Source organism: Tiliqua scincoides, chromosome 1 (assembly GCF_035046505.1).
Source record: "Tiliqua scincoides isolate rTilSci1 chromosome 1, rTilSci1.hap2, whole genome shotgun sequence".
Lineage (NCBI taxonomy): Eukaryota > Metazoa > Chordata > Lepidosauria > Squamata > Scincidae > Tiliqua > Tiliqua scincoides.
Genome location: NC_089821.1, coordinates 249689145 through 249716096, shown reverse-complemented (window position 1 = coordinate 249716096; position 26952 = coordinate 249689145). Strand labels below are relative to the sequence as shown.

Below are 26952 nucleotides of genomic sequence, written 5' to 3'. Positions count from 1 at the left end.
ACAGGAACTGGTGGGCTGCAACCCACCAGTTTGAGAACCACTACAGGGTCCTTGTTCCATCACTTCAGACAGCAGGCAGACCCTTATTTCAGCATCTTTTGGCCCTGAATGGTGACTGGTACTCTTATCTGGATTTGTTCCTGGTCCTGGAGGGTCAGCTACACAGAAGTTAAACATAGAAGGTTACTCTCTCCACATTTGCCTGACAAATTTCAAAGACTGTACCCATTTGCTAACTTTGGCCACAGAAGAAAAGCTAATTGAACTATTTGGGTTAATGCCTTTTCCAGTAGTTCCTGAGAGTATACTCCAAGCAGTAAAATTTCTAACTGGCATTTTTCTAATAAATAAAAGTGGTGGTAGATGCTTCAAAAAGCAAGAACATTCATACTTCTGGAAACACTCACATGTAAGCAATTACAGAGTTACTTTTAATCCATCATTCAGAAACAGAAAATCCTATTTGTTCAATATGCATATAAGTGGTGAGCAAAAGTAGATGTTACAAATCAGTGAAATGCAGCATGGTATTCATCTGCTTAATTACTTTCTGATACTGAAATAAACACACATCTTAGTACCAATTCAGACAATCAAGGGAAATCACAACTCAAATATTTACAGTATCTAAACAGCAAAAAGGCCAAGAATATTGTGTGTAGCCTTTATGAAGTATTTTACATCCTTAGATTTCTACCATCCTCATAACTACTTGGGGTGGGGGGTGGTCATCATTGTTTTCTTTTTCCAGATGGGAAAAAGAGACTAAGATGTTGACTCACAAAAGCCTACGCAAGTGAATTCATAGCTGAGCAGGGAGTGAATTAAATTTCCCAAGCCTAACATTCACAAATTTCACAGGATTAATCAAAGAGCTGCTTTCACATAATACTTAATGCTGCACACATTACTGAGTGGGAGCCAGGTGAAAATGTGCAATTTACATAACATTCTACACTAGAAAAAAAATGCATTATTTTATTGCATGACAAAGAATACAGCTCCACACACCAGGCAACATTTTCAGGCAGTTCCACATATGGAGGCATCAGTATTTTGCATATCCCTTATAAGCAGTACATATACAATGAAATAATTCTGTTCTACTTTTTCTGCTGCTTAATTTTCTTCCTTCTATTCAAAATGCTCTTGATATCAAGAGAAGAAAGAAGCTGATAAACATTCTTGCACACTGAATACAAAATTTCGTACACAGCAGAATGAATACATTTATTCATTATTATGTGCAAAGAGAATGTTGAGCATATGTCTTAGAAATTACTGTCGTACCTAGAGTTTACTCTTCAGTCTGTTATATAAGGTGAAACAAATCTCTAAATAGATCCTACACCATACCAAATTAAACCAATTAGTGAAAGCAGAGAGAAAAAGATACATTCCTGTCACTTTCAAACAAAAGAAATTAAGCCAGGTGGCTACTGTATTTAGGATGTCAAAATGAGGCAACAAATCTGATCACCTGGCAACGACAGAAAACACCAACACAAAACAATGCTGATAGTTACCACTAGGAACTTTTGTTTGCGAAAGAACCCCGGCTCTCATATTTGGCAGAGTCTGAGTTTTCAATGGACCATCAGACGCTTGTATGGTTGAAGTCCCATCTGGGAAGGCTGGTTTGACTAAGAGTTCATTCCTTGAGGCAATGCGCGGCATGGTGGATGACTGGATGTAAGGACCAACAGCTGCCACTCGACTTGGAGTAGATATCACTGGTTGTGGCTGATTCCCATCTGAAGAAACCTAAACAAAAAGAAGAATGACAGGTTTGAATACTGCAAGACATAGTGTCTGGAAAACACACACAAAGTAAACTCTTTCTACAGCAAAAATATGTTTATGATCTAGCTGCATTCTCTTAAGTACAGGGGGCAGCACTCTCCCTGATACAAAAGTAGGTTTTTTGTACTAAGTAGGTTAATGCTGATGTATTATTTAACGTGGGTTTTATGCTACAAGGGAATGCCACCACCTACAGATATGGCAGATACATATAAGCCTGTCAACCATCTCCCACCTAGCAAGTTTTTAATATACTTCAACAGCAGAATAGGATTTGCTTTTTTGGCACTCACCGGTACATTCTCCTTCTGCTGCAATGCCGCCTTCTTCTTCCACAGCCGTTCCCTCAACTCATTAACACGCTTATCCATAACTGCCACCTCTGAGTTGCGTTTGTTTAAACAGTCCCTCTGTTGCTGCAGTTTGGTATTCTGCTCCTGATTCAGTTTGTTCCTCAACTGAAAGCATTGGGGAGGGGGATCAAGAGTGCAAAACAAAACACTTTCAGGAGAGATGGCAAGACAAAAGATTTTTAAAGCAAATTCCTGCAAGCAACTTTTAGTTAGGCTTTGTCCTTTGACAGACAAGTAGTTAAAATATTTACATTAAGAAGAATATAGTGAAAACAAGTATATTGACTACTAGATTGTACAATTCTCACTCTTACAGGAAGAGGCTGAAACAAGTTCCTTTACAAGTCAACATATGACCTGCCCCCTTTAGCCAGTTCTACCCATTTGCAGAGCACATCTGTTACCTGAAGCTCCTTGTACAGACGGTCAAGTTCAGCTACAGCAGACTGGTTGTCGTGGTAACCATCAATCCGGCCATTCTTCAGCATCTCCAATTGCCTTGTAAGTTCTTCTACCTTTGACACAGCCACTACCAGTTCTCGTTGTTTTTGCTGGAACAAACTGTTCATCTGCTCAATCTCCTCCACTGAAGAGGAAGAGAGAATACAATAGCTGTAGCTGAGAAATGACTAAATGTGGGTTGCTTCCAAGGCAGCTGTTAAGGGGACAAACACCCTGCAGCTCTAAGTACAATGCAGGAAGAAAACACCAATCTGTAACTAAGCATTTGGATGCAAGACATTATTAAGACATTCGTTTCATATTTTTAAATTGTTCTTTATCTTAGGCTAACATTGATAGATGGGAAATGGCAAATAACATGGCTATGTAAGACACTGATTTGCTAAGGAAGGTACTCCATTCTGTAGCTAAAAAGAAGGAACAGGAGAGAAATGAGGAGGCTCTGCATATGTTCTAAGTCCTGGCCAAGTTTGACAGATGAGATTTACCCACAACATAATTAACTGAAGGAATTTCTCAGTTGTATAAAGGAGCCATAAATGAATATATGACCAGAAAAATAAAATATATTCACAGCTGAATGATGTCTGTTGTGTTTTAGGAGTGTGAGGATAGATAGAGAAGAACAATCTAGATTAGGGAGCTGCATCCATTTTCAATGTTCCATTCTAGATGTTTACATACAATATCTGTTATCCTGAAACCTTATCACAGTTCTTAAAGACCATCTGGACCATTAAAACATTTTCTTCACTGTTGTCTCTGTGCATTAATGGGAGCAGCTCCTGTGCAGAACCACCTCAGAAAACTCCAAAGTGCTAGAATTCAGGAACCAGTATTTGTCCCTCCCTTCAGAAAGGGGTTGTTAGCCACCTGAAGAGGTGAAGCAAGCACCCTTCCACTTAGTGCTCTAACCGCTGCATGAGCGGAATCTTCAAAAACTGGCTATGAATTTTTGCTAGAACCTTACTGGGGAAATTTATTTTCTTTGGGTTTTCCCCTACTTTCTGAAGTTCTTGGGTATAGCCCTTGTTTTTGTTTCTCATGATGGTTGTTGGTAAGTTCCTGCCTATGGGCTAAAGTTCTTCCCTATCTTTTGAGAACACTTAGCTTACAATTCAATATGCATCTTTTGCTCTACAGACCATGCACTTTTTAAGAACTACCCTCCACAACTTGCACTGCCTTAAGAATCTCATAAGGTGGATTCTTGCAAACAAGAATAACTAAAAACAGGCATGATACCAACAGAAGCATACGCTTGTCCACTTCTCTATGGATTAAGGCACTGGCTGAGCACTCTATTCTTCAGCAGTTACATCTTAATCAATTGGATGCACAAGGGGTGCACATCCACCTCTTACATTACATTATGTCAAGCCAGGATTCATAGCAGTTGACCACTGCTCAACACTCTTATTTGGTCACCACTCAGTCTCAAAGCCTTCTCCAGACTCCACTTCAGAAGTAAGTGTATGCTCAAAATTGGACTGAAAGGCCATACAAAGTTCACCCACAGAAGGTTAGAATTAGAAGGGACCTTGGGAATCATCTAGTACAGTGATATTCAAACTGGAGCATCGTGATGTCCCAGCCTGAGGATCCTGGTCTCTTTCCCCTTAAGGGGCGGGGGCAGCCAGTAGGCAGGGAGGAGGCAGCGGCGCGATCCCCAGGATCGCGCCGCTCAGGGGGACTGCAGGGGCTTGGGTACACTTGCCCAAGCATTCTGCAGCCTCCCAGGGGTGCAGGAAGCCCTGCGCGACCTTCAGCAGGGCTCCCCAGGTCAGGAAAAGTGAGAGTGGGGCGATTGCACCTCACCAGAAGCAGAGTGCAATCGCTCCACTTTGCCTTCTGAGGGGGCTGTAGGGACTGGGGTGCACCCTCCAGTCCCTGCAGCAGCTGTCCCTGGGTGCTGGGAGCTAGGCGTGAGCGCCTGCAGGGCTCTCCAGGTCAGGGAAAGTGAGAGTGGAGGGATCGCGCTCCGCTTCTGTTTTTTCCGCCTGCCACCTCCCCCCTGCCCCCGCAAAGACTTACTGTGGGTTTCAAACTCTCTGAGAGTTTGAAAACCGCAGATCTAGTACAATCCCTGAGCAGAACAGGCAACTACAGCATCCCTAACAGGGCCATTCAGCCCCTGCTTGAAAATCTCCAGTGAGGGAGAGCCCATTTAATGTAGGTGTTCACAAAAGGGGTAAAATGTGGTCAACGGCAGATAATTTTTCCAGCGTATTAAAATGCTGAGCTCCATGCATAGAGGACAAGTGATCAAGTTATTCATTAAACAAAAAACAAAAACAAAGAGACTTGCATGATTGTTTGGTCACTAACAGTTTATCAAAATACAGAACAAATGCTTTACAAGTGTGACTACAAAAAGAAGTCTGCACTTCTTCAAAATGTACACATTAAAAAAAAACAGAGAGACTGGAACCAAAGCTGTAGAGTATAAATTAGTTTTCCACAGAATGTCAAGAAACGTCAGTCTAAACTAGTTAAGTCTACAGGAAAAACATCATGCTAGACCCACTATTTACTTAGAGGCAAATCCCACTGCTTTCAATGAAACTTATTTCCAAGTGTGAACAGAACTATAGCCTAAACCAGGGTTTTTCAAACTGGGGCATCGTAACTCCCCAACCTGAGGACCCTGGCCTCTTTCCCCTTAAGGGGTGGGGGCAGCAAGAAGGCAGAGAGGAAGCAGCGTTGCTATCCCCAGGATCACACCGCTAACGGGGCTGCAGTGACTGGGGTGCACTCACCAGTCCCTGCAGCAGCTGTCCTAGGGTGCGGGGAGCCCTGCGCTAGCGCCTGCAGGGTTCCCCAGCTCGTCAGAAGTGAAAGTGGAGCGACTGTGCTGCACTTCCAGTTTTGCAGAAGTGGAGCGCAATCACTCCACTTTCACTTTCTGCAGGCTGAGGAGCCCTGCAGATGCTCGCGCAGGGCTTCCTGCACCCCAGGACAGCTGCTGCAGGGACTGGTGCAGCCAATGAGTGCACCCCAGTCCCTGCAGCCCCGATAGTGACACAATCCTGGGGATAGCGTTGCTGCCTACCCCCCAAGAATTTACAGCGGTGCAAATTCTCCATGTGAGTTTGAAAACCGCTGGCCTTTGCAAATGCAATATCTGCACAGAAATCAAGAGAATTAAATCTGCACTTTTTTGGAATTTAAAATGGTTATTCTAAATGGGAACACCCAAATACTTCAACTAAAAATAAAATGGTTACAAATCAGTCTCTGTTTAAGACTAGCTTACCTAGTTTCCCATTACTGAGCCTTTTCTGCTCCACATGGCCTTTGAGGGCCCTTACTTTCTTTAACTTGGCTTCCTGATTCTCAGCAATTTCTTTTAATCTTTTGAGTTTTTCCTGTTCTGCAGCTTGTTGTTGTTGCCGCTGATCCTGCTGTTTTAGGAATTTTAACCGCTGCTCCTACAAGTGGACAAACACAAGTACCTCCTTAAACTTTGAAAGAGTCATATCATAGTTGTATGCCAGTGTTGACTATAATGGTTTCTAGAACAAATGAAACAGTGCATATTATGTACTATGCATTACTACACATGATGCCCATGTGTAGTTTGGCCATCAACAGTGGTGGGAAAGTCAACTTTCCGGGTAGCTTCTTCACCATTACAGTTGTTCTCAGGTGATACACAATTTAAAAGCCAGTACATTATACTACTTTCTGTATTACCAAAAATTGTCATGGATAGACCATTTCACACAAAATGATGCCCAAATTAGAGTCCTACCCTAAGGCTCTGCCATGACTTCAATCACTGGCATCACTAGGGGCGTGTGGGCTGCACCAGGTGACAGCTAGGGGGTGAGGTGCCCTGGGGGGGGAGAACGCACTAACATCGCGGGGTTAGGAGCTACCACATCATGCCATACACTGTTGGATGTGAAATGGCCAGCAGAGTGCAGTGCAAAAAACAGAACTGAAACCGCTCCTTTCGTTCAAAAGTTATGGCCAAAAAACCAGAAGGAAAAATGCATGGAGCCTATGGAAAGTGAAAGTCAGCCGTATTGCACGTTTACTCGCGAGTAGGCGTACTTGCCATAGTCCACTGGAAAGGTTAGGCTGAAAGGAATCCAACAACACCAGAATGGTCCCAATCCAATGAATGCAGCCCCCCAAAAACACCCGAGAAGATCCCCCCTCCCAGCTGCGAGTCTGAGCCTGAAATGAAGCCATGTGGCCGTGTTTACTCATGAGTAGGCGGACTTGCCTTAGTTGAGGCAGGCTGAAAGGCTCCAAGGACGTCAGAATGGTCCTCATCCAATGAGTGCAGCCCCCAAAAAGACTGGAGAAGGAGGTTCCTCTCTCCCAGCTGCCTCCCTCCCAGTCTATGGAACCCTATGGAAAGCAAAGCCACCTCACAGTCGCGTTTATTCACGAGTAGGCAGCCAATGAGTGCACCCCAGTGCCCGAGTAGGCAGACGTGCCTTGGCTGGTGGTCAGGCCAGGCAAAGGGGAATGCGAGGACACCAGAAGGGTCCTGATCCGATTGAGCTGCACCAGAAGACAGCCTCCCCCCCCCCCCCTAAAAAGAACAAAAAAGAGGCTTGAATGGTAAGGGGAAAGTTTCCTATTTTGCACTTGTGAAGCCAGGTTGGTCTTTATTCTGATGTGCCTGAAATAGAAGAACTTTACATTGGGCACTGGGAGGGCTGAAGAGCTCAATGATTCTTTTTGGGGGGTTGTTACTGCAGGCAGACTACAGAGTACTCTCCATTGACCACTATGGGACTTACTTCAGAGTAGACATGCATAGGCTTGGGCTCACAGGCTGTAATCCTACCCACACTTTCCTGAGGGTAAGCCCCACTGACCACAATAGGACTTACTTCAGAGTTGATTCACTTGGTGGAACAGAACTGGCTCCCCCCTTATTTAATTATTTTATTTTAATTTAATTTATAATTATTTATTTTAATTTGCTTGATGATGTCACTTCTGGCCATGACATCACTTCCAATGGGTCCTGGACAGACTGTCATTTGAAAAAGTGGGTCCCAGTGCTAAAAGTCTGAGAACTGCTGCAATAAGTTGTTAGTAAGTTGATACAGGGTGTGTGTGTGAGAGACTCTACAAGCTTTCAAAATCACTAAAGTCAGAATTTGGAAGAATAATACCATCATGTTATATATCAATCAATGCGTACTTTCATGCAGAATGCAATGAAACAAACCACATTGAAATATCTGTGTTATAACAAAAGGTACAGCCAAAAAACCGGTGGGGAGGCGTGATGATAGATCACCACGCCTACCTGGGGCATTGCCCCGCCCACTACATGGGGTGATGCACAGGCCTCCTGCACCAGGTGACACGAATCCTAGTGATGCCACTGACCTCAATGGGTGGCCATACCCAGGTAAAATCCTAGCTCTCAATCCACAACATCACACTGGTAACAAAATAAGCTATTACAAGAAATCCAAGCCTCAAGCACTTAATGTTTAGTGCATAACAAAACTAAATTTTTCAAAAAAAATGTTTGTGTTTTTATTAAAATTCAGAGACCTCTGATAAAAAAATATTTCAACAAACCTTGTTAGCCAGCATTTGCTGTTGTGCCTCTATTTGTTGTTGTTGTCGTGATGCCATTTCCTGTAGTTCAGCCAAAGTCATATCCATCCGAGGAACATTCAGCTTCAGTATTAAAAAAGATACAAGTATTGCCTTATGTTTTGCAGATACAAGACAACAGAACAAGCTAGCTTTGGAAGTGAAATTTAAATCACCACCATTAATCATTCTGGGTGACCTTTTGTCAGTCCCGCCACCTACTTTAAAGGATTGTGCAAGGATAAAATGAGGAGGGAAGAGTCATGTAAACCACTCAGAGCTTTCTGGTGGAAGGGGGATTATATAAACGTGAGTAAAAAATTGAAAGGTAAATTACTAATACTAGCCCAAATGTACAATCAACAAGTCAGATGATACAAAGAAGTCACTGACATCTAGCCTCCAAGCCAAAGGTATAATCCTCCAAGCATCAACTCACTACATATTAGCCTATGGAGTACAATAAACTAAGAGCAAACATCATACCCCTGCAACATAGCCAAGTCACCCACTGTGGAAACTTGGGTGGTAGGCACAATATACACATACAATGTCTACTTATTATTTTTTTTTGGGGGGGGGGAATTCTTTTCCATGCTCAACTATGGCAAGCATGAAGAAGAAAACAACATTCCAAGGGGAATGTTTTCTGGACACAAGTCTATTTCCTCTCTTTCATGTTTAAACATTTCAAGGCCCCTAAAGACAATTTTCTGCTACTATTAAGATTTCTAAAGAGGCCTCACACTTCATACTGTGCACTAACTATTCAAACAACATGCTCCCTTATGTTATCCATAAGGGAACCTATAGCATGAAGCTTCTGGTACATTGCTTCATGGAGAAATACAGTAGTAGAGTGCATCTTTCCTATACAGGCAGTTGAACACAATTTCTGATTTCTAAGAGTGTTTTATCTTTTGTAACCAATTTGCAGTTGTTCAGTCTGGACTCTACCTAAGAGTATTTTTTTTAAAAGGAAGCAGCAACACAGAGAGAGAAATATTACCACAAAGTGAACATTCCTTATACTCGTTTTCTGTGACTACACTTCTAATTAACACAGGGCACATTTAAAAGGACAAACAACCATAGTAAAAGCATAGGGATTTCTCATTGCATGGCAAGATCTCTGCAAAGATAAATATTCATCAGAAATATGATTTGCTTGCTCACACGGAAGAGGCAGTAACCTAAATACTTACTCCATTCTCTATTCTTCGTTCCCCAGGCATTTTTACACCATTTCTCTTTGAACTAGGATCCTGTAATCTTAGTCCAGCTCCTTTATGAAGGATAGAAGTGAAACAAAGAAAATATTAAATAAAAATGGTTACAGATTGATTTCAATATAAATTTTGCAAAGCCAGTGGGTTGAGAATCAAGGTGATTTCCAGCTTTAGACTGGGTACAAAGTCATCCAACAACATTTCTAAATCAATGTGAGAGCCACTGCAGCCCTGTCATGTTCTGCTAAACTGCAGTCTGCGCAATAAATGTATTAACCTTGTCTGACATGCAGGGGACAATAAAAAGGAAACACCACACTACTATTTCATGAAATTGAAGTAGACGTGCTGAAATATAGCACCAGGCCAAGCAAATGTTTTTCATAAACCCAGCTTTTATGGTATCATCAAGGAGACTGACCTGTACAACAGAGATACTTCTCACTGTACAGCCTCATTACACTATAGCAATTCTGAATTTGTGACAAAAATTTACACACACAACCTAGTCAACCAAACTGCAGCAGAAACAGTTTCCTGACTACAGGGGGTCCCCTTAATAAGTTGGGGTTAGGGGACTGGAAAGTTTTAGATAGCAAAATGACTTGAAGTTAAATTTTTGTCTGCATTATTCCTCCACATATACAAGAAATAATAGGGACTGTATGAACATCCCTGCCCTACACTGGATTTAAAGAAGGGAGTTTTATCCCATAAAAACAACGGAAGAAGGCAGGTATACACAGAGAGTGGCATGTAGTCCTGAACACACATAAACTAGTATGCCCTCTCAGGAGCAGCCCCTCCATAAGGCAAGTTGAGAACTTTGTGTCAGGCAGCAAACTAAAGGCAACAAAGAATTGGCAGGAGTACCTCATGCCCTTCCACTGCTTCTCCCCCCTCCCCCAGTCTGCTGCCTCTGTGGACTCCAGACCAGCTCCCTCTTCCTGCACTATAGCCTGCAAGGGGAGAATGGGGAAGGCTTACTTATTTCCCATGGAGCTCAGAACCACCACTGGTACAGAGTCCAACATTCCTTCTAAATCCATTAAAGTGGCAACAGTGACACACAATGCCAAGGTAGAGGAACAAACCCCCAACTTCTCCCTGCTTCCCTCTATTTCTCTCCTTCAGTGCCTAGTGCCACAAACACTTCCTTTAATTGTTGCAGAGGGAATGTTGCTCTCCTAGCATTCCATTCACCAGAAAAGACTGTGGAGGAGGCATTTGATACTGAGAGAAAGTAGTAAGCCCTCCCCATCCTCCTCCCAGTGCTGCTGCTGATGCAGCTGCCTCTAGTAGGGGGAATGCTGGAAACTCAGCACTCCCTCTGTGGCTCATACAGGAAGCAGCAGCAGCACTAGATGCCAAAGGAGAGAGGTAAGTAAAGTAGTTGGGGGTTCCTCTCCCTGTTCCAGTTGATGTCAATGACAATCCCAATATTGACAATACTGTAATAAATAAGATGTTCCTTTACGAGCTTGGAGGCTGTGGGGAGAAGAAAGAAGAGCATACAGGTCAAGTATTGGCGAAATCTAAGGGGTGTCCCCTGAGAGCTCAAAGAAAATAGGCAGGAAGGGATGCAGCAATAAAGGATTCAAGGGCAGAAAATTTTTACATCCAGTTTCTCAAAATGCTGAGGACTTAAATGTATGGAAACATCATACAGAGCCCCAGTATGCAGAAAAGAAATATGCAAGCACAGCAGCCTCTATTAAGGGAGTGTCTGAAATATTTAAAAACTGAGAAAATCAAGTAAAAGGAGTAGTATTTTCTGTAAATCACCAACCCACTGAAATCAATGATATAACTAGAGTAAAAATATTCATTGTGCTGTGGAATGGGTAGGTTTCTTTGTGGGCCGGAGGGAGGTGGTATCTCTCTGGTTAAAGATTTCAAACATTAAGAAACAAGATTCTGCCACACAATCTTTACATTATGCTACATCTGAGCAATGGGGCATACCCATAAAGCAAAGTGCCTGAGACATATCATGTCAAGCAGATTGTAAGACAATCCTGTGTGCCCTCTCTCTAGTTTTTGAGTTGGGTTTGTGAGCAACACACTTGGGCAAGGATAATTCTCCACTTACCAGTTTCCCGATTAGGTGACCGCTCATGGCGAAGAAAAAAACGAACCTCACTTCTCTGAACGCCATAGCGCTGCAGAAGATCCAACATGCGCTCATTATCAGACACAGGACGTTCTGAAAAACAGAACAAACTCAGTAGATTTTCTTCCACATGCTGTCAATATTAGAGCAAAAACCAACTTTTGTTTCCATGTCTCACTGGCACATGATCAGTCACTGACAGCTATTTTGCATGATATGTCAAACATTTGTTTAGAGTAGAGACTTTCAATCTTTTTCAGCTCAAGGCACACTGACAAGACACTAAAATCGACAAGGTACATAAGAACATAAGAACAGCCCCACTGGATCAGGCCATAGGCCCATCTAGTCCAGCTTCCTGTACCTCACAGCGGCCCACCAAATGCCCCAGGGAGCACACCAGATAACAAGAGACCTCATCCTGGTGCCCTCCCTTGCATCTGGCATTCTGACATAACCCATTTCTATAATCAGGAGGTTGTGCATACACATCATGGCTTGTACCCCATAATGGATTTTTCCTCCAGAAACTTGTCCAATCCCCTTTTAAAGGCATCTAGGCTAGACACCAGCACCACATCCTGTGGCAAGGAGTTCCACAGACCGACCACACGCTGAGTAAAGAAATATTTTCTTTTGTCTGTCCTAACCTGCCCAACACTCAATTTTAGTGGATGTCCCCTGGTTCTGGTATTATGTGAGAGTGTAAAGAGCATCTCCCTATCCACTCTGTCCATCCCCTGCATAATTCTGTATGTCTCAATCATGTCCCCCCTCAAGCGTCTCTTTTCTAGGCTGAAGAGGCCCAAACGCCGTAGCCTTTCCTCATAAGGAAGGTGCCCCAGCCCCGTAATCATCTTAGTCGCTCTCTTCTGCACTTTCTCAATTTCCACCATGTCTTTTTTGAGATGCGGCGACCAGAACTGGACACAATACTCCAGGTGTGGCCTTAGCATTGATTTGTACAACGGCATTATAATACTAGCCGTTTTGTTCTCAATATCCTTCCTAAAGATCCCAAGCATAGAATTGGCCTTCTTCACTGCCGCCGCACATTGGGTCGACACTTTCATCAACCTGTCCACCACCACCCCAAGATCTCTCTCCTGATCTGTCACAGACAGCTCAGAACCCATCAGCCTATATCTAAAGTTTTGATTTTTTGCCCCAATGTGTATGACTTTACACTTACTTACATTGAAGCGCATCTGCCATTTTGCTGCCCATTCTGCCAGACTGGAGAGATCCTTCTGGAGCTCCTCACAGTCACTTCTGGTCTTCACCACTCGGAAAAGTTTGGTGTCATCTGCAAACTTAGCCACTTCACTGCTCAACCCTGTCTCCAGGTCATTTATGAAGAGGTACACCACCATTTATGATGGTACACCCAGTTTTTCTATTTTAAGATTACTACATTACAATTAATAAGTACAATTAAATCATTACATACCAATTAGAAAATTCACCACAAGCTGAACTCAAACTTCTCCTAACTTGAATAGATCTTTCTCATAAAGTTACCTTGAGGAACTCTATAACTGAAGAGGGAAGAGAGAAGTATATGTTTCTGGAAAGGAGGCAAACATGTTTGGAAGTAAGGTGGTCAAATTTTTATCTGATGTGTCAGAATATATTGGCAAAGAGGTCGAGCACATGGTGTACTGGAGAAATGTGGAATGAGATGCAATGAGGTAGCATGATCAAAACAAGATTTGGGATCCAACTGAGAAAAGAGGGGAGGAGGACAGAGAATGCGAGGCAAAGGATTCCAAGACTTTTGGAAAACGAGGACAAGCTAGGAAGGGAGGTGTTAACTGCATATATAAGATTTTTGGATGGGGGGAAGAAAAGAGCTGTGTGTGCGGGAGGGAATGAAGTGAAGGAGGAGAGAAATTAGCCAATTACCTGCTTGTATATGTGACAAAGAGAGCTCAAATAATGCCCTTACTATAAGGCTGTGGTTTTCAAACTCTCTGGGAGTTTGAAAACTGCTATAAGTGCTTGTGGGGGCAGGGGGGAGGCAGCGGGGGCCGGGGGAAGGCAGCGGCATGATCCCCTGGATCACACCACTCAGGAGGACTGCAGGTGCTTGGCTGCACTGACCTGAGCCTCCAGCAGCCTCCCAAGGGCGCAGGGAGCCCTACCCGACCTTCTGCAGGGTTCCCCGCAACTTCAAAAGTGAAAGTGGAGCAATCGCGTTCCGCTTCTGATTTTATGGAAGTGGAACGCAATCGCTCCACTTTCACTTCTGAAGCTGTGGGGAGCCCTGCAGACAGTTGCGTAGAGCTTCCTGCACCCCCAGGAGGCTGCAGAGGTCTCAGGTCAGTGCAGCCAAGACCCTGCAGCCCCCTGAGCAGCACGATCCTGGGGATCGCACCGTTGCCTCCTCCCTGCTTCCAGGCTGCCCCCGCCCCTTAAGGGGGTAGAGGCCAGGGTCTACAGGCTGGGGCAACGCAATGCCCCAGTTTGAAAAGCCCTGCAATAAGGGACAGAAAGTGCTATGTCAGTGGAGTCAATGCAGGGAAGGTAGCTTTTGGGGCACTGCAGGAAGACAAGGAAATGGGACTCTAAGGACCTTTTCAACCAGCCAGTCAGTGGGTGCTCCCGATGGATTCCTGTTGCTTGCTTCCTTCTTACCTGGCTGGCTGGCTCTCACCAACAGAGTAGTTCCCACCCAGTGCTCCTCTGAGCTTCTCCAGCTGCTGATGAGTGGTGCCCCCGCCCCCGCCGAAGAGGCTGGGAATGGGCACAAGGTTGGGCAAAGCCTTGGCCTTTCTGTTGTGGCCCTGGATAGTAGTCAGAGCTGCCAGCCCTGCTCACAGTCGTCCCAGGCCCCATGCCATCAGACCTGCAAGGGCAGGGCTCAGAAGTGGATGCCATGGGGCTGACAGGTTTCCGCTACCAATAGTTTCCAGAGGTGGACGCCGCAGAGGTGGACTTGCTCTCTCCTGGCACCACAGGGTGAACTGTGGACAGAGAGCTGAGGGATGACAATGGGCCAGGAAGGCAGGGTGGCGCAGGCTAGGGAGGGCTCACCTTTAGTGGCTGAGCGACCAGAAGGGGAGAGGGGCTCCCTAATGAGCCCAGGAGGATATAAACTCCAGAGGGCCAGTGATTAGACTTTTGATAAAGCAGGGTAGTGGCTGATGGAGCAGAAGCCTGGTTCAGTAGCAATGACCCAGTGCAGAGATAAGAGGAAGAAGTGGAAGAACCTGGGTGCTAAAATCCCTCCCCCTTCCCAGTCTGAGGCCCCTTTGAGGGGATTAGCCTTCCACTCCCCATAGGAAGCATAAAAGCAGCAGCTTCTGGCCACTTCTTCTAAATATGCTGCAGTGCAAGACTTAAAGCAGCTGCTTCTCCCCAGCAGCTGCTGACTATCTCCTCTGGCCCCACATCACACATGAGGCCCATTCATGGCACACTGGTATGCCACAGCACAACAGTTGAAAACCTCTGGTTTAATGTATCCATGTGAATCTCCTGTTTAAAATGATATAGTTTTCATGAATCATTTCACACCTTAGAAGAACTATACTTATACTGTATTTATTCTTGGCATTTCCCTCTTTTACCATTATGAATTTCTAAGTGCTGGGATCACTGAATCCATTCCCATTCCAGTTCCTCAGAAAAAGATATTTTAAAATCAAAATGGGATGTCGTGTTCCATTTATGCATACTAAGCTATGGTAACTAATTGAGGTTCCCTAGTTCAAGAACCAGGATAACTCCCAAATTAATCTTGATTGCACATGGCCCTTTAAGTCTCTCCAAGCTCTCAGTGCGTACTGCTGCCTAATTGTTCTGGCAGATGTCAGTGACATCTCATAGCCCTATTCCTCCAGAGGAAGATCTCACCACTGGACTGTGGAAGGGGAAATCTTTGCCCACAGAACAGTCCTTGCTGGATCAGGCAAAAGGTCCATTTAGTCCAGCATCTCATTTTACAATGGCCCATCAGCTTACCTGGGAAGCCTACAACTGGGAGAGAACGGCACACCTCTCTCCCACCACTGCTTTTCTATAAGTGATATTCAGAGGTATACTGTCACTAAACCCAGAGTAATGCACAGCCATTATGACTAGTAGCTACTGACAGATCTATCTTCCATGAATTGCCCAAATCCCTTTCAAAGTTATTCAATCTAGTGGCCATCACCACACCTTGTGGAACTGAATTCTACAGACTAATTACAGAGGCCTACAAAACTGAGGGTCAGAAAAGTTTTTCCCAAACTTTATGGTGGTTGGATATGAATTTGGGGTGCCAATTCAAAAAATGGCATCCGTTTTGCCCTATCACGTCTAGTTTTGGAGATATAGTATGTGTCAGATTTTTGACATCCCAGGCTGATATCTGGGCCTGGTGTGAAGCAATCAGCAAGGCAGCACAGCTGATGCAATCAACTGTGCCTGCTGCAGGTGGGAGTCACGGGACTTGGGGAGAGATGAGTACTGAGTCATGTAGGCTATGGAGGAATGGTGCAATGCACCACTGGACAGCCAATCAGTGTGGGTCACAAGACTTTGTGACTATGAGGTCGCCCTACGCTGATTGGCTGGCCGCAGTATATATGGGACAAGCACAGACTCCTGGGTGTGGTTGTTGTGGTGGAGTTTCTGTGTGCCATGCTGCTGGTTTGTGTACTGATTTTGGACTGCCTTCTTGTGACTGTGACCTGCTGTATCCCTGACTTCTGGACCGTTTGACTGACTATTCTTCTGCCTGCTCATTTACCAATACATGCTTCTGCAACAAACAAGCCTGTGTCTGCTTCTTTGGCTCTGTTTGGGATCGCCTGCTTCTTTTGCTATCTCCCTATGCTCCCGTACCATTCTGCCATCGGGAAAGCAAGGGCTATCCTCCCCTGCTGACCTGACAGTACAGCCTCATTAGTGAATGGTTCGAGCAGCTTCCTCATGAGGAAGCCATGGTGTAGGCTTCCTCATGAGGAAGCCGCTTGAACCATTCACTAAAGAGGCTATGCCGTGTCTCCAAAACTAGACGTGATAGGGCAAAACGGATGCCATTTTTGGCATAGGCACCCCAAACATACCCAGGAATTGGTGTAACGAAGCAAAATGTGTGTTGGCCTGTGTTATGGGCTGTGTGATGAAGTATCTCCTTAGTCTATTCTTAAGTCTCCTGCCAATCAGTTCCTGGTTCCAGTAGTCTGAAAGGGGGGGGGGAATTTCTCTCTATCCACTCTGCACACCATGCATAGTTTTACAAGTCTCAGTCGCATTCTTTTTTAAAATGCCTTCCCCCCCCCCCAAGTAAAAAACCCCCAAACATTCTAGCTTTACCTAGTAAGGAAGGTGTTTCAGTCTTTTTATCATTTTGGTTGCAGTCTTTTGCCCCTTCACAATATTCTTCTTGAGGTGTGGCAACCAGAACTATACTCAGTATTCCAAATGTGGTTGCACCATAGATTTGTATAGAGGCATTCCAATATCAGCAGACTTATTTTTGATCTGTTTCCCAACCACCCAAGCATGGAATTTGCCATCTGCAGCTCTCTCCTAGAACTCTCCATTTTCCTTATTCCAGCCAGCCTATTATTCCCCAATAAATATTCCCCTATTATTCCCCAGCTCTTGAATAAAGAAGAGCTGTTGCCACTTCACCCCCACCTGCAGGGATGCCCCATCTCAGTGAAATCATTCTGGGTAGGTGCAGAGATGCACACCCACCAGCCTCCGCTGCAGCAAGCCTGATGAGGCACAGGAGTTCCAATCCCTGCATCCACAAGACTGAACTGTCATGTCTATTTCACTATGCTGCTGCAAAGTGCCACAAACTATACCGAGACATCCATACAGCATTCCTCCTTGTGGAATTAATCCCAGCCAACATATGCAGATGCAAAAGCCTTCACTTCTACACCATAGTCACCATTCATGAGATGCAGCAGCATACTTCCCATTTCTAGTAGCAGCACTGAAAATACAAACATTGAAAGGTGTGGCATAAATAAGTATAATATAGAAAGACTATGGTCCAGTGGGGCTGTTCTTATGTTCTTAGGGTGCAGTTTGGCAAACTAGGGTGTCACTGTCAGGTGTGAAGGGGAATCTCCCTCCATTAATCGGCACATGTGAACAACAGTTCCTTCTTTGTTCAACTACTAAGTTTAACACATATTGCTGGCAGAGCTGGGTTGAGCCAAAGAAACCCATAACAGTAGAACACCCCTCCCCCATATATAGCAGGCTTTCTGTATTTAGTAAAAACAGCCTTTTTTCCCCTCACAAAATGAGATGTCTGAAAGCTGACTTAGTCAGGACTAGTGGCCAAAGATTCTTTGCATTCCTAGTTTCCACACTCGCTATATGCTAATGATTCAAAATCAAGTACAGTACCACCATATCAGCCACAATCCTGAAAAATTTCACAGTTTCCAGTGACATTCAAACTAGGAAACAAACAAGGATACTCAATCCAGTTCGGATGCCATGGGAAACTGCAGTCTAACAAATCAGCAAGTTTTCAATTCAGCCAGGAGTACAAATGGAGGTGGGAGCACAGCAATGGAGGTGGGAAGACAGCATTCATTCCTGATCCACAAATCCTAGCTTGAGTCTGTGAACTAGACCACAAGTATAAAAAGCATAAATGTATACAAGGAAGTTTTCCTTACAACCTATCAACTGTATTATAACATCCAACAGAGCTAGCAAATAAGGCTTCCTATAGTACTGGATGATGTACAGAGATAGGAAGCAATAGGCTGAGATCTATAAAATTAAAGATACTGGGCTATGACAAGTGAGTTATGACAGCTGGAACACAGAGTTAAGGGCAATTGTTTGTTTAGGGAGATGAACACTTAAAACATACAAACACACGCACACCTGGTTTATTATAAGATAAAGACCAACGTGTTCAGCATTCAGATAATTAATGTCGTTTCGAAACCCCAAACCTGGACTCACATTATGCCAGTGTTTAGGCTTCAACGTCCAATGCAAATGCTCACCTTCTGTGAACAACTGAGTATTTTATAACATTGAAATGTTCTTATTTAAAGTAAAAAAAGAACAGAAAAGGGGTTTCTTTTAGGAGAAAACAATCTGCAGCCATATTGAAGCAATCTAAGGAAGAAAGATTTCTGGAGTTGTCAAAGGAGATTAGTTTTACAATATAAGCAAGTAGGTCACTGTTACAGAAAAAGCAGCCTCAATTGTTATTTGTCTAGACAGCTAAAATAGCTCATCTACTAAATCACAACAGGGCAAAAGTACTATCATTTGGAAAAGGAGGGTCTACAAAAGGATCATCAAGCTGATTCATAGTGGGTTTTTTGAGAATGCAAACTAATTAAAAATAAAGGGGATGCCTTTTACGCTCTGGAAATCATGGCAGAACTGAATTTAAAAAGATCAAGAATAAGGAGACTGGCGTTACTACAGACAACACTGAATGGAAAAGGATGAGTTTATCAGGGAACAGAGATATCTCCTGCTTTAAACTTATCATAAAGCTTCAAAATTTAAGGCTGTCTCCTATGGATCACGGTATCAGAAAAACAGTATTTGAATGAAACAGAAGAGCTGCATCCATGTCTCAACAGGTTCTGCAGTGCCAATATGACAAGCTGACCTCAGTCAGCATGACAGACCACCACAGCGAGCCAATGCCACCATGCTCAATCTGCCAGAGAAGAACTGTTTAAAGCAGGTAATAAAGGCAAACAAAGCCAAATATTGAGCTCATAAGGTACTTGAACAAGTTCACAATTGATACAGAATACATGGTGATGCATGCCCACTTACCTTACCCAAGATGCTATCAGTAAAGTGATGTGAATCATCACAGCTATGCATATAATTAGAACTGTAATTTGTTTAAGGTTTTAGAGCAGGAGTGTCAAATCCAAGGCCTGTGTAAGCTCTATCTGGCCTGCCTGATAGTTGGGCTCTCCCAGCTCCACTGTCAATTGCTGAGCTGCGCTGAAGTGTCACTGCTGAAAGTGTGGCCCAGATGATAATTGAGTTCGTCCACATCTTGAAAATATGATCAAGATTTGCACATTTTCCTTTTTGTCATTTGCAGCTAATGAGTACTAAGTGAGGAAAAATGGCTTATTTCTGGTCATCACCTGTTTAAGAATGTCACTTCCTGCTTAATGACAACACTTCAACCCCCAGTAGGCATCATGAATGCTATTCGGCCTGCTGTGTGAAATGAATGTGAAACCCCTTAAAACAGGGATTTCACACAGCAGGCCGAATTAGGGTACAATCCTAAACCCTTATGTAAGTGCTTTCCAGCAGTTGGGTGGCACTCACAGAGGCCTCTTCAAAGTAAGGGAATGTTTGTTCCCTGACCTCAGAACTGCATTGCCCTTATGTCAGTGCTGGAAAGCACTGACATAAGGGGTTAGGATTGCGGCCTGAGTTGAAGGGGGAACAAGCAGCAGTTCTCCTTGGCTCAGTGGCCACCTGAACTTCAAGGGAAGAGGAAACCAAAGGGGAAGTATGGATAAGAGCAGAGAAAAACTCTATCTACCACTCTCTGCTGCTTTACACCCTTCTTTCACAAAACAAGCCCACTAAACACAAGAATTGGAGGCTAGGCAACAACAGGTGCAAAAGCTAGGCACCACCACATATGCCATTGTTGGGAACTCCTGCTTAAACTAAAAAGGTCTCCTCCTAGCCCCTTCCTAATGACATACATAATCCGCTCTTAAAATGCACAAAATGCTTTATATAAACAAAACTATCTTCATTTTACAGAACTTAAAGGAGAAACATGCCCAAGATCACTGAGCCAAGGTGCTCTCTCAGCAATTAACAGCATACTTAAGTCTTTCTTGAGGAATCTGCACATAAGTGTAGTTAATGTGAGACAAAATTAATGTAATAACAGCACAGTAATAATGTAAGACATATACAGTTTAGCCCAGGTAGAATTAAAATCTGCATTAAAGATGCAGGGAAAGCCCTGTTAGTGTATTGTGTAAAGAATTCCTGATTTGCTGACAGAAGAGCATTTCAACCCAGGCAGCCAAGATAGCCAACAGCTATCTATTGGATCACCCAAACATTCTACATTTACCATTCATTTTATAGTAATGAAATTAAAACAAAATAGCACAGACTACTATTTTATGGATATTAAGACAAATTAAGATGTTGATTCCGGCACTGAATTATGGAAACACACTCGGGTGTCTGACAAAGAAAAAACATCACATTTTGCATACCTGAGCCACACCACACTTCAGCCAGATGGCAGTCTGTCTCACCAGGCTCTTTGCACAAATCCACTATATCCCTGCAAGTGGTTTCTGGGGTAACTGGCACCTCAGTGAAGTGTTGTTCATTGTTGCTGAGGTACACTGTAAGAAACATCTGAAAGAGACCAGATCCAAGGTATTGTTGTTAACATACATGGTTAGCCAAGTTGCAGGACACTGTTAGGAAAGTTGTAGGATACAATGTTTTGGTGACAAACGTTATGTACACTACCACAATCCTAGACTATTCAAAGATTACTTTTTCTCCAAGGTTAAGTTTCTGTAAATATGCACAAAACGAAATTATCACTGTTGGTCAAGTGTTTGTGGTTTTGGCAGACAAATTGGTGGTTCTTTGGCATACATCAGAGGCTGTATGGTGTATGCAGTAGCACTACTTTCTACTCAAATTACAAACAGAATCTCCAATTCCCTAAAAAAAAGTACATAGAATTAAGCTGAACTAGTAAGACAAACAATAGTTTCATGTCTTTATGACATCCTCCCCCCCTCCAGAAATAAAACTTACAAGCTCCATAGGCAACATTCAAATAGCCATCTGTTTAAATATAAAGCTGTAAATAGCAATATGGATGTTGCTGGCTATCTTGTTCTCTTAACCCCCGGCCACCTACAAAACTGCTAACACCAATCTAAGAGGTCCAAACCCTATGTATTGCACAATTACACCAATTATAAGTGTTTCAAGACCAAACAGACATTTTACAAAATGCACAGAATCCAAGTACAATGGCAACCAGGAAGAACTGAATTTTAGTGTTAAGAGACAGCTGAAGCTAGTACAATTCCATTCCTGGAACAGGAACATGTGTACTGAAAGCATTCCCCACCCCACCCCATCACCTAACTTTACTTGAAAGTTTTCAAGGATACGTGTTTCATAAATTTCCCTATACAACTGTGTTCCAATGTTACCCCTACATTCAAGCAGTTCTTCCTAACGTTTAAAGCTTTGCAGTTTACCACATCTCTGCCCACTCGGTCTCAAATTTTAATTTCCATCATCATTTTCCTTAGGTCACATCTTGAAACCTACTCAAATTAACCTTTTCTCTCAACTACCCTCCAAATTTAAGTTCTGCCTTACCTAGCTCTCTCAACAAAATCACAAAGTAATTCTTGATCTGCAGCTCCGAAGGTTCACAAGTTACAAGGCTTTTTCTTCCGTGGGTACAAAAACACAACTGAATCACGCATTCAGATGCACTGATTTCAGCAGCAGTTATGCATTTTTGGTGTTTCGAAATGCTAGGTAAACTGTAGCCAGCTATGACCTAACTAAAGATGACTAAATAATTAAGCATACAAGTATTCAGTTGCTTCCTGGAGCTATCTTGAACCTTGGTTTCTGCAGTAATTGCCGGAATCATGAATTTTAGTCAAGTTAACAATAAAAACTTCAACTGGAGTTAACCAACCACGAACAAAACATGACCAGAGTTTCCAAACCTAGGCACTTTATCCTGCCTCCTTCTCAGACAACAGAGCAAAACCCCAAGATATATAGACTAGGAAAAACATACCTCTTGCAATTTTAAAATAATTTTAAATTGCCAGTACAGACTAGAGATGTAAAATTTCCAGAAATGTTGAAACTCAGAAAAAACCCAGGTTTTTTTCCCCGTTTTTTTTTTGGGGGGGGGGGGGGGGAACGGACGGAAATTTTCAGAAAAATTAAAAAATGCTACATTAGCACTTTTTTTTCTTTTCCAGATTGAAAGTCATTCTGTTACTTTAAGAACATAAAATATGACTATGAACAATTTGACTTGGCATAAAATTATCACAACTAGCATATTAAAAAATAGTGTATCCAATTATCACCAACAGAATTTACTTTTTTTATAATATGTATTTGTAATTGTAACAAATGGAGAAACAACCTCCTGAACTGTTTACTAGTTTATGTGGAACAGACAAAAAAATCTCCACAAAACAATTTTTAAAAATCCAGAAGTAACAATTCATATTTCCTCTCCACAGAATTAAATAAAAATAAAAAACCCATCCATACAAATAATTGAAGAGGGAGGAAGTTTATAGAAAGGAGTGGGACTAAGTTTCAATGAATGGGCATGAAATTTAATCAGAATCATTTTCTGAGCTGTAATTATCAGTATCAGTTGGGCAGCCCAATCCGGAGCTGCCCCCGGGGCATGCGGCTGCAGCAGCACAGAGAATGGCTGCAGCCGCATCCTGCATGCCTCAGCCTGCTGTGGGCGGTGCCTTGGGAGAAGGGTGCCTGGTTAAGGAAAGCAGCCTGGTGATGGGGCTACTCACTTTACTGCTGACCAAAAGGTCGGCAGTAAAGGCGTTCATGTAGGGCAGGGGTGCCCAAATCCCGGCCCTGGGGCCACGTGGCCCTTGAGGATTCCTAATCAGGCCCTCAGGGAGCCCCCAGTCTCCAATGAGCCTCTGGCCCTCCAGAGACTTGCTGGAGCCCGCGCTGGCCTGATGCAACTGCTCTCAGCATGACAGCCGTTTGACCTCTCGCTTGAGCTGTGGGATGAGGGCTCCCTCCACTGCTTGCTGTTTCACATCTGTGATGCAGCAGCAGCAGCAAAGGACAGGCTGGCCTTGCTTTGTGCAAGGCCTTTTATAGGATTCCGCTATTGCAAGACCTTCAATCATTAATATAAATTCCATCTCTAATATATTCATTTATGTAAATTTATTCAAATTTTAAATGTAAATTAATTCTTTTTCCCAGCCCCCGACACAGTGTCAGAGAGATGATGTGGCCCTCCTGCCAAAATGTTTGGACAGCCCTGGTGTAGGTCGCTGAGTCCTACACAAATTGACAGGATCCAGTGGAGCTGAGCTCCACCGGATCCGCCTCCTGCCTCCCCACTCCCTCCCCCTGGCATGCCTCCTGCCTGCCCTCTCTCCGCCCTCCCCATGCCTCCCCCCTCCCCAGAATGCCTCCTCCCCTCCCCACTTGCAAAATCAAAACTGAAACCTTTTTCTTTTCTTGTGACAATAGCAGCACCTCCTAAAGGAAGAAATGCATCTTGAATTGGAGAGTTCAGTTTGTAACCTAGGACTTGCTTGTCCTCAGTGCACAGAAATTAGAATAGTCTGAAACCATACATATTTTTTAGAAATGATTTGGAAAACGTTTGAACACCTTGTTCAAATAATAAAATATTTTATTCATCATGTTAAAATGAAACATTTTTTTTCTTTTTTCAATTTTTCAGAAAAAAACAAAAAAGTTTCAGGAAAAAACCAGGAAAAAAAACGGTTTTTTTCAGAATTTTTCCAGTTTTTTTCCGGGCCTTTACATCTCTACTACAGACAGATTTAATTCAGATAGATACCACACTAAAACATAGTTTCCTATTGAATGGCAACCCAGAATTAGAAATCACAATTTACACTATTGTTAAGCATGATTTCTGAATTCACAAGTTATAGGTATTGCCATTGTTCTGCAGGTACAATGGCCTTTCATGGCAGACTTGAATGCTGAGCAGAGAAGGTGCTCCAAGCCACCATTTGCTGAACATCAGAAACTCAAACTTTCGTTTGGGTTCTGTTAGAACTAGCACAAACCATGGTTTGGCAAGGAAGGCATGACACTTCATTATGATTTTAGAGGCAGTAACAATAACTATACATTTATTTTAGTGGGGCAATGACTTACCACAGTAAAAGGCAGGTTAGTTGACCCACACACATCCACACTCAGATTCCCAGTAGTATACCGGGGTTATACATGAAAACTTTCAATTGCATTTGTTGAAGGCACTGGAAGCCAACAAAGCAAATGCTCTTTAGCATTTGTGAAAATGGAAATAGCTGCTGATCAGAGATTATAGAAGCCTCCAGAGGACATTGGAGGGGGCTGTTAAGGACCCTGCAGGAGGCCACTCTTCTCCCAAATAAGCCCCCTGGTGGCAGCAGCACTGTGATTGCTGTGGTGCCATTGCTGCCCCGCTCCCTGCCCACACAAATACTTACATGGTTCCCACCTCCCCTCCAGAAGTTTGGGAACCACTGGTCTACAGGTTTACCAGAAAAGCCTAGGAATGGGCTCAATGACATTTTCCTGACTCAAAATTTACTGTCAACATGTGAAAAAAAAAATGAAGCAGAGGAGTATTTAAAATGCCAACTATCAGAAACTGGTAAAATTCACCATCATTGCTAGTTCACCACACCACACATCTAGAAAAACAATGTGGCAGATAATTCAATCACTAACAAAGGAGGTTACTTGCATTGTGCCAAGAGGATTAGAAGATTAGAGAGATTACAGAAGAGTCTTGCTGAACAAAGTACCTACTACAGACAGGAGTCTTGTCATAAAGGCAGGCAGAGTAATTAATATTCAGTAAATAGGTTTTGAGGAGGGAAAGAGAGCAGCAAGAAAGTTTGAATCTTAAAGATTTAACTAGAATAAGTGAAAATTAATGGATGCAACTTAGTGCTTTTCCTGATTCTCACCATTGTCAGTAACCAAGCAGAACCAGACACCTGTCTACCTACACGTGCCTATTACATCCCTTATGCATCACTACTGAATATCATCCTCTGTACAGCAGAGCTCTCACACACCTCCAGGGGCCGGAAGAGAAGGGTATAACAGGAAAAACAAGTGAGTACAGGAAGGTATAATTTAAAACATGATACATCCTATATTAAGTTTATTTTTTCTTTTAGCTTCTTAGTGAAAAAGTTTCTGTATGTGTGAAATATGCTAGGATCCTTAAGAGTTGCCAGGCTATTATAGGTAAAATTTTACTACAGGTACTAATGCATAATTCTCTCATGTACAAGTATTAGAACTGAAAAACTGCTACTAAATAAAGTGAAAACCATGTCTCTCTTTTTAGCCCAAAGTTGTATCAGAGTAAACAAAGACCAGGGTCACACTTCTCTTCAGTATTTTAAAGCCCAAAGTAATTTCAAAGGGTCTTTCATGCTACCATTTACTAAATATTAAATACTAATCAAAGAAGTTAAAATTAGCCATGGTTTCTAGTGACAGGGAATGTTGCTGGTGAGAAAAACACAGATTTTTGCCCTGTTAACTATACCATCTTGATGTATAGGCTCTCCTCTCTCACTCAACACCAAAAGCATTAGGAACGATCTTGGCATCTTCTGGTTCACTTTATTTTTATCATCAGTAAGAATCTTAAATTATATGTTCACCTATATGGGAATATTGTCCAAAAGTTTAGGTTGGTTGTCACCACTATGCAGATGACAATCAGTTCTGCATCTCCAGATCACCTCAGTCTAGGGAGACTGTGGTCTGGGGGTCAGTGATAAGATGGGATATGAGCCAACAAACTGACCTTTAAACCAGACAAGAGAGGTGCTCTTGGTTAGAACATCTGCTGACAGAGGGTTAACCTTTTCTGAATGGGATTGAACTCCCCTTGAAGGATTGGTCTCATAGATTAGAGTTGCTCCTGAATATCAAAGTACACCTTTGCCCAGCCTCAACTAGTTGCGCCAACTGCACCCATGTTTGTAGCAGTTAAAATTTGGTCACTGTCTCACATGTTCCAGTTTCATCTTAGACTGGATTACTGTGAACTGTAAGTGACTGAACCCTTGACATTCATTTGGAAATTTCAGCTAGTGTGAAGTGCTGCTCTGAATTAAAGACCTAAGAGGCTTGAAACCAAGATAACTGAAGAATCATGTTATTGTCTTGTGTGTGCCCTGAAGCATTTGGTGGCCCACTGTGAGATACAAGAAGTTGAACTAGATGGGTCTTTGGCCTGATCCAGCAGGGCTCTTATATTCTCATGTTCATATCTCCTGTATTTATGTAGCACCATCAACAAGAATGATGGTGCTTTACATACAGCAAAAAGATAGGTCACTGCACCAATGTGCTTGTAATTTAGGGATTATACTAGGGATTCTTAACTAGGTGTATCCATACCCCTTGGGAATTTATACCCCTCAGGAACCAAACGACAAGAGTATGGAACTCTCCCCGTGAACAACTGAAAAAATTGTTAGTCTAATCTACCACCATTATCAATACGGACTGAGGCAATGAGGCCGGTAACCACTTCCTAGTATTGGCATCTTCTGAAGTCATACTGGTACCCAACAGGACTGGCCTGTTGGGTGCCAGTCTAGCAAAGGAGGTATGGGGACACATTGGGCAATCCATTAGGGAT

At 43.0% G+C, this 26952-nt stretch overlaps 1 protein-coding gene across 1 annotated transcript in view; it reads right to left on the bottom strand.

Moving 5' to 3' along the window:
- The window catches only part of TP53BP2 (tumor protein p53 binding protein 2), a 73833-nt gene that overhangs the window by 19410 nt on the left and 27471 nt on the right, over positions 1–26952 (bottom strand). Inside the window, exons 2-9 of the mRNA XM_066618709.1 lie at positions 20750–20897; positions 11517–11630; positions 9401–9480; positions 8178–8279; positions 5875–6049; positions 2561–2742; positions 2097–2261; positions 1527–1764 (exon numbers count right to left, since the gene is read on the bottom strand). Of these exons, the coding sequence (XP_066474806.1) occupies positions 1527–1764; positions 2097–2261; positions 2561–2742; positions 5875–6049; positions 8178–8279; positions 9401–9480; positions 11517–11630; positions 20750–20897 (1204 nt within the window). The remainder of the gene's footprint in view (positions 1–1526; positions 1765–2096; positions 2262–2560; positions 2743–5874; positions 6050–8177; positions 8280–9400; positions 9481–11516; positions 11631–20749; positions 20898–26952) is intronic.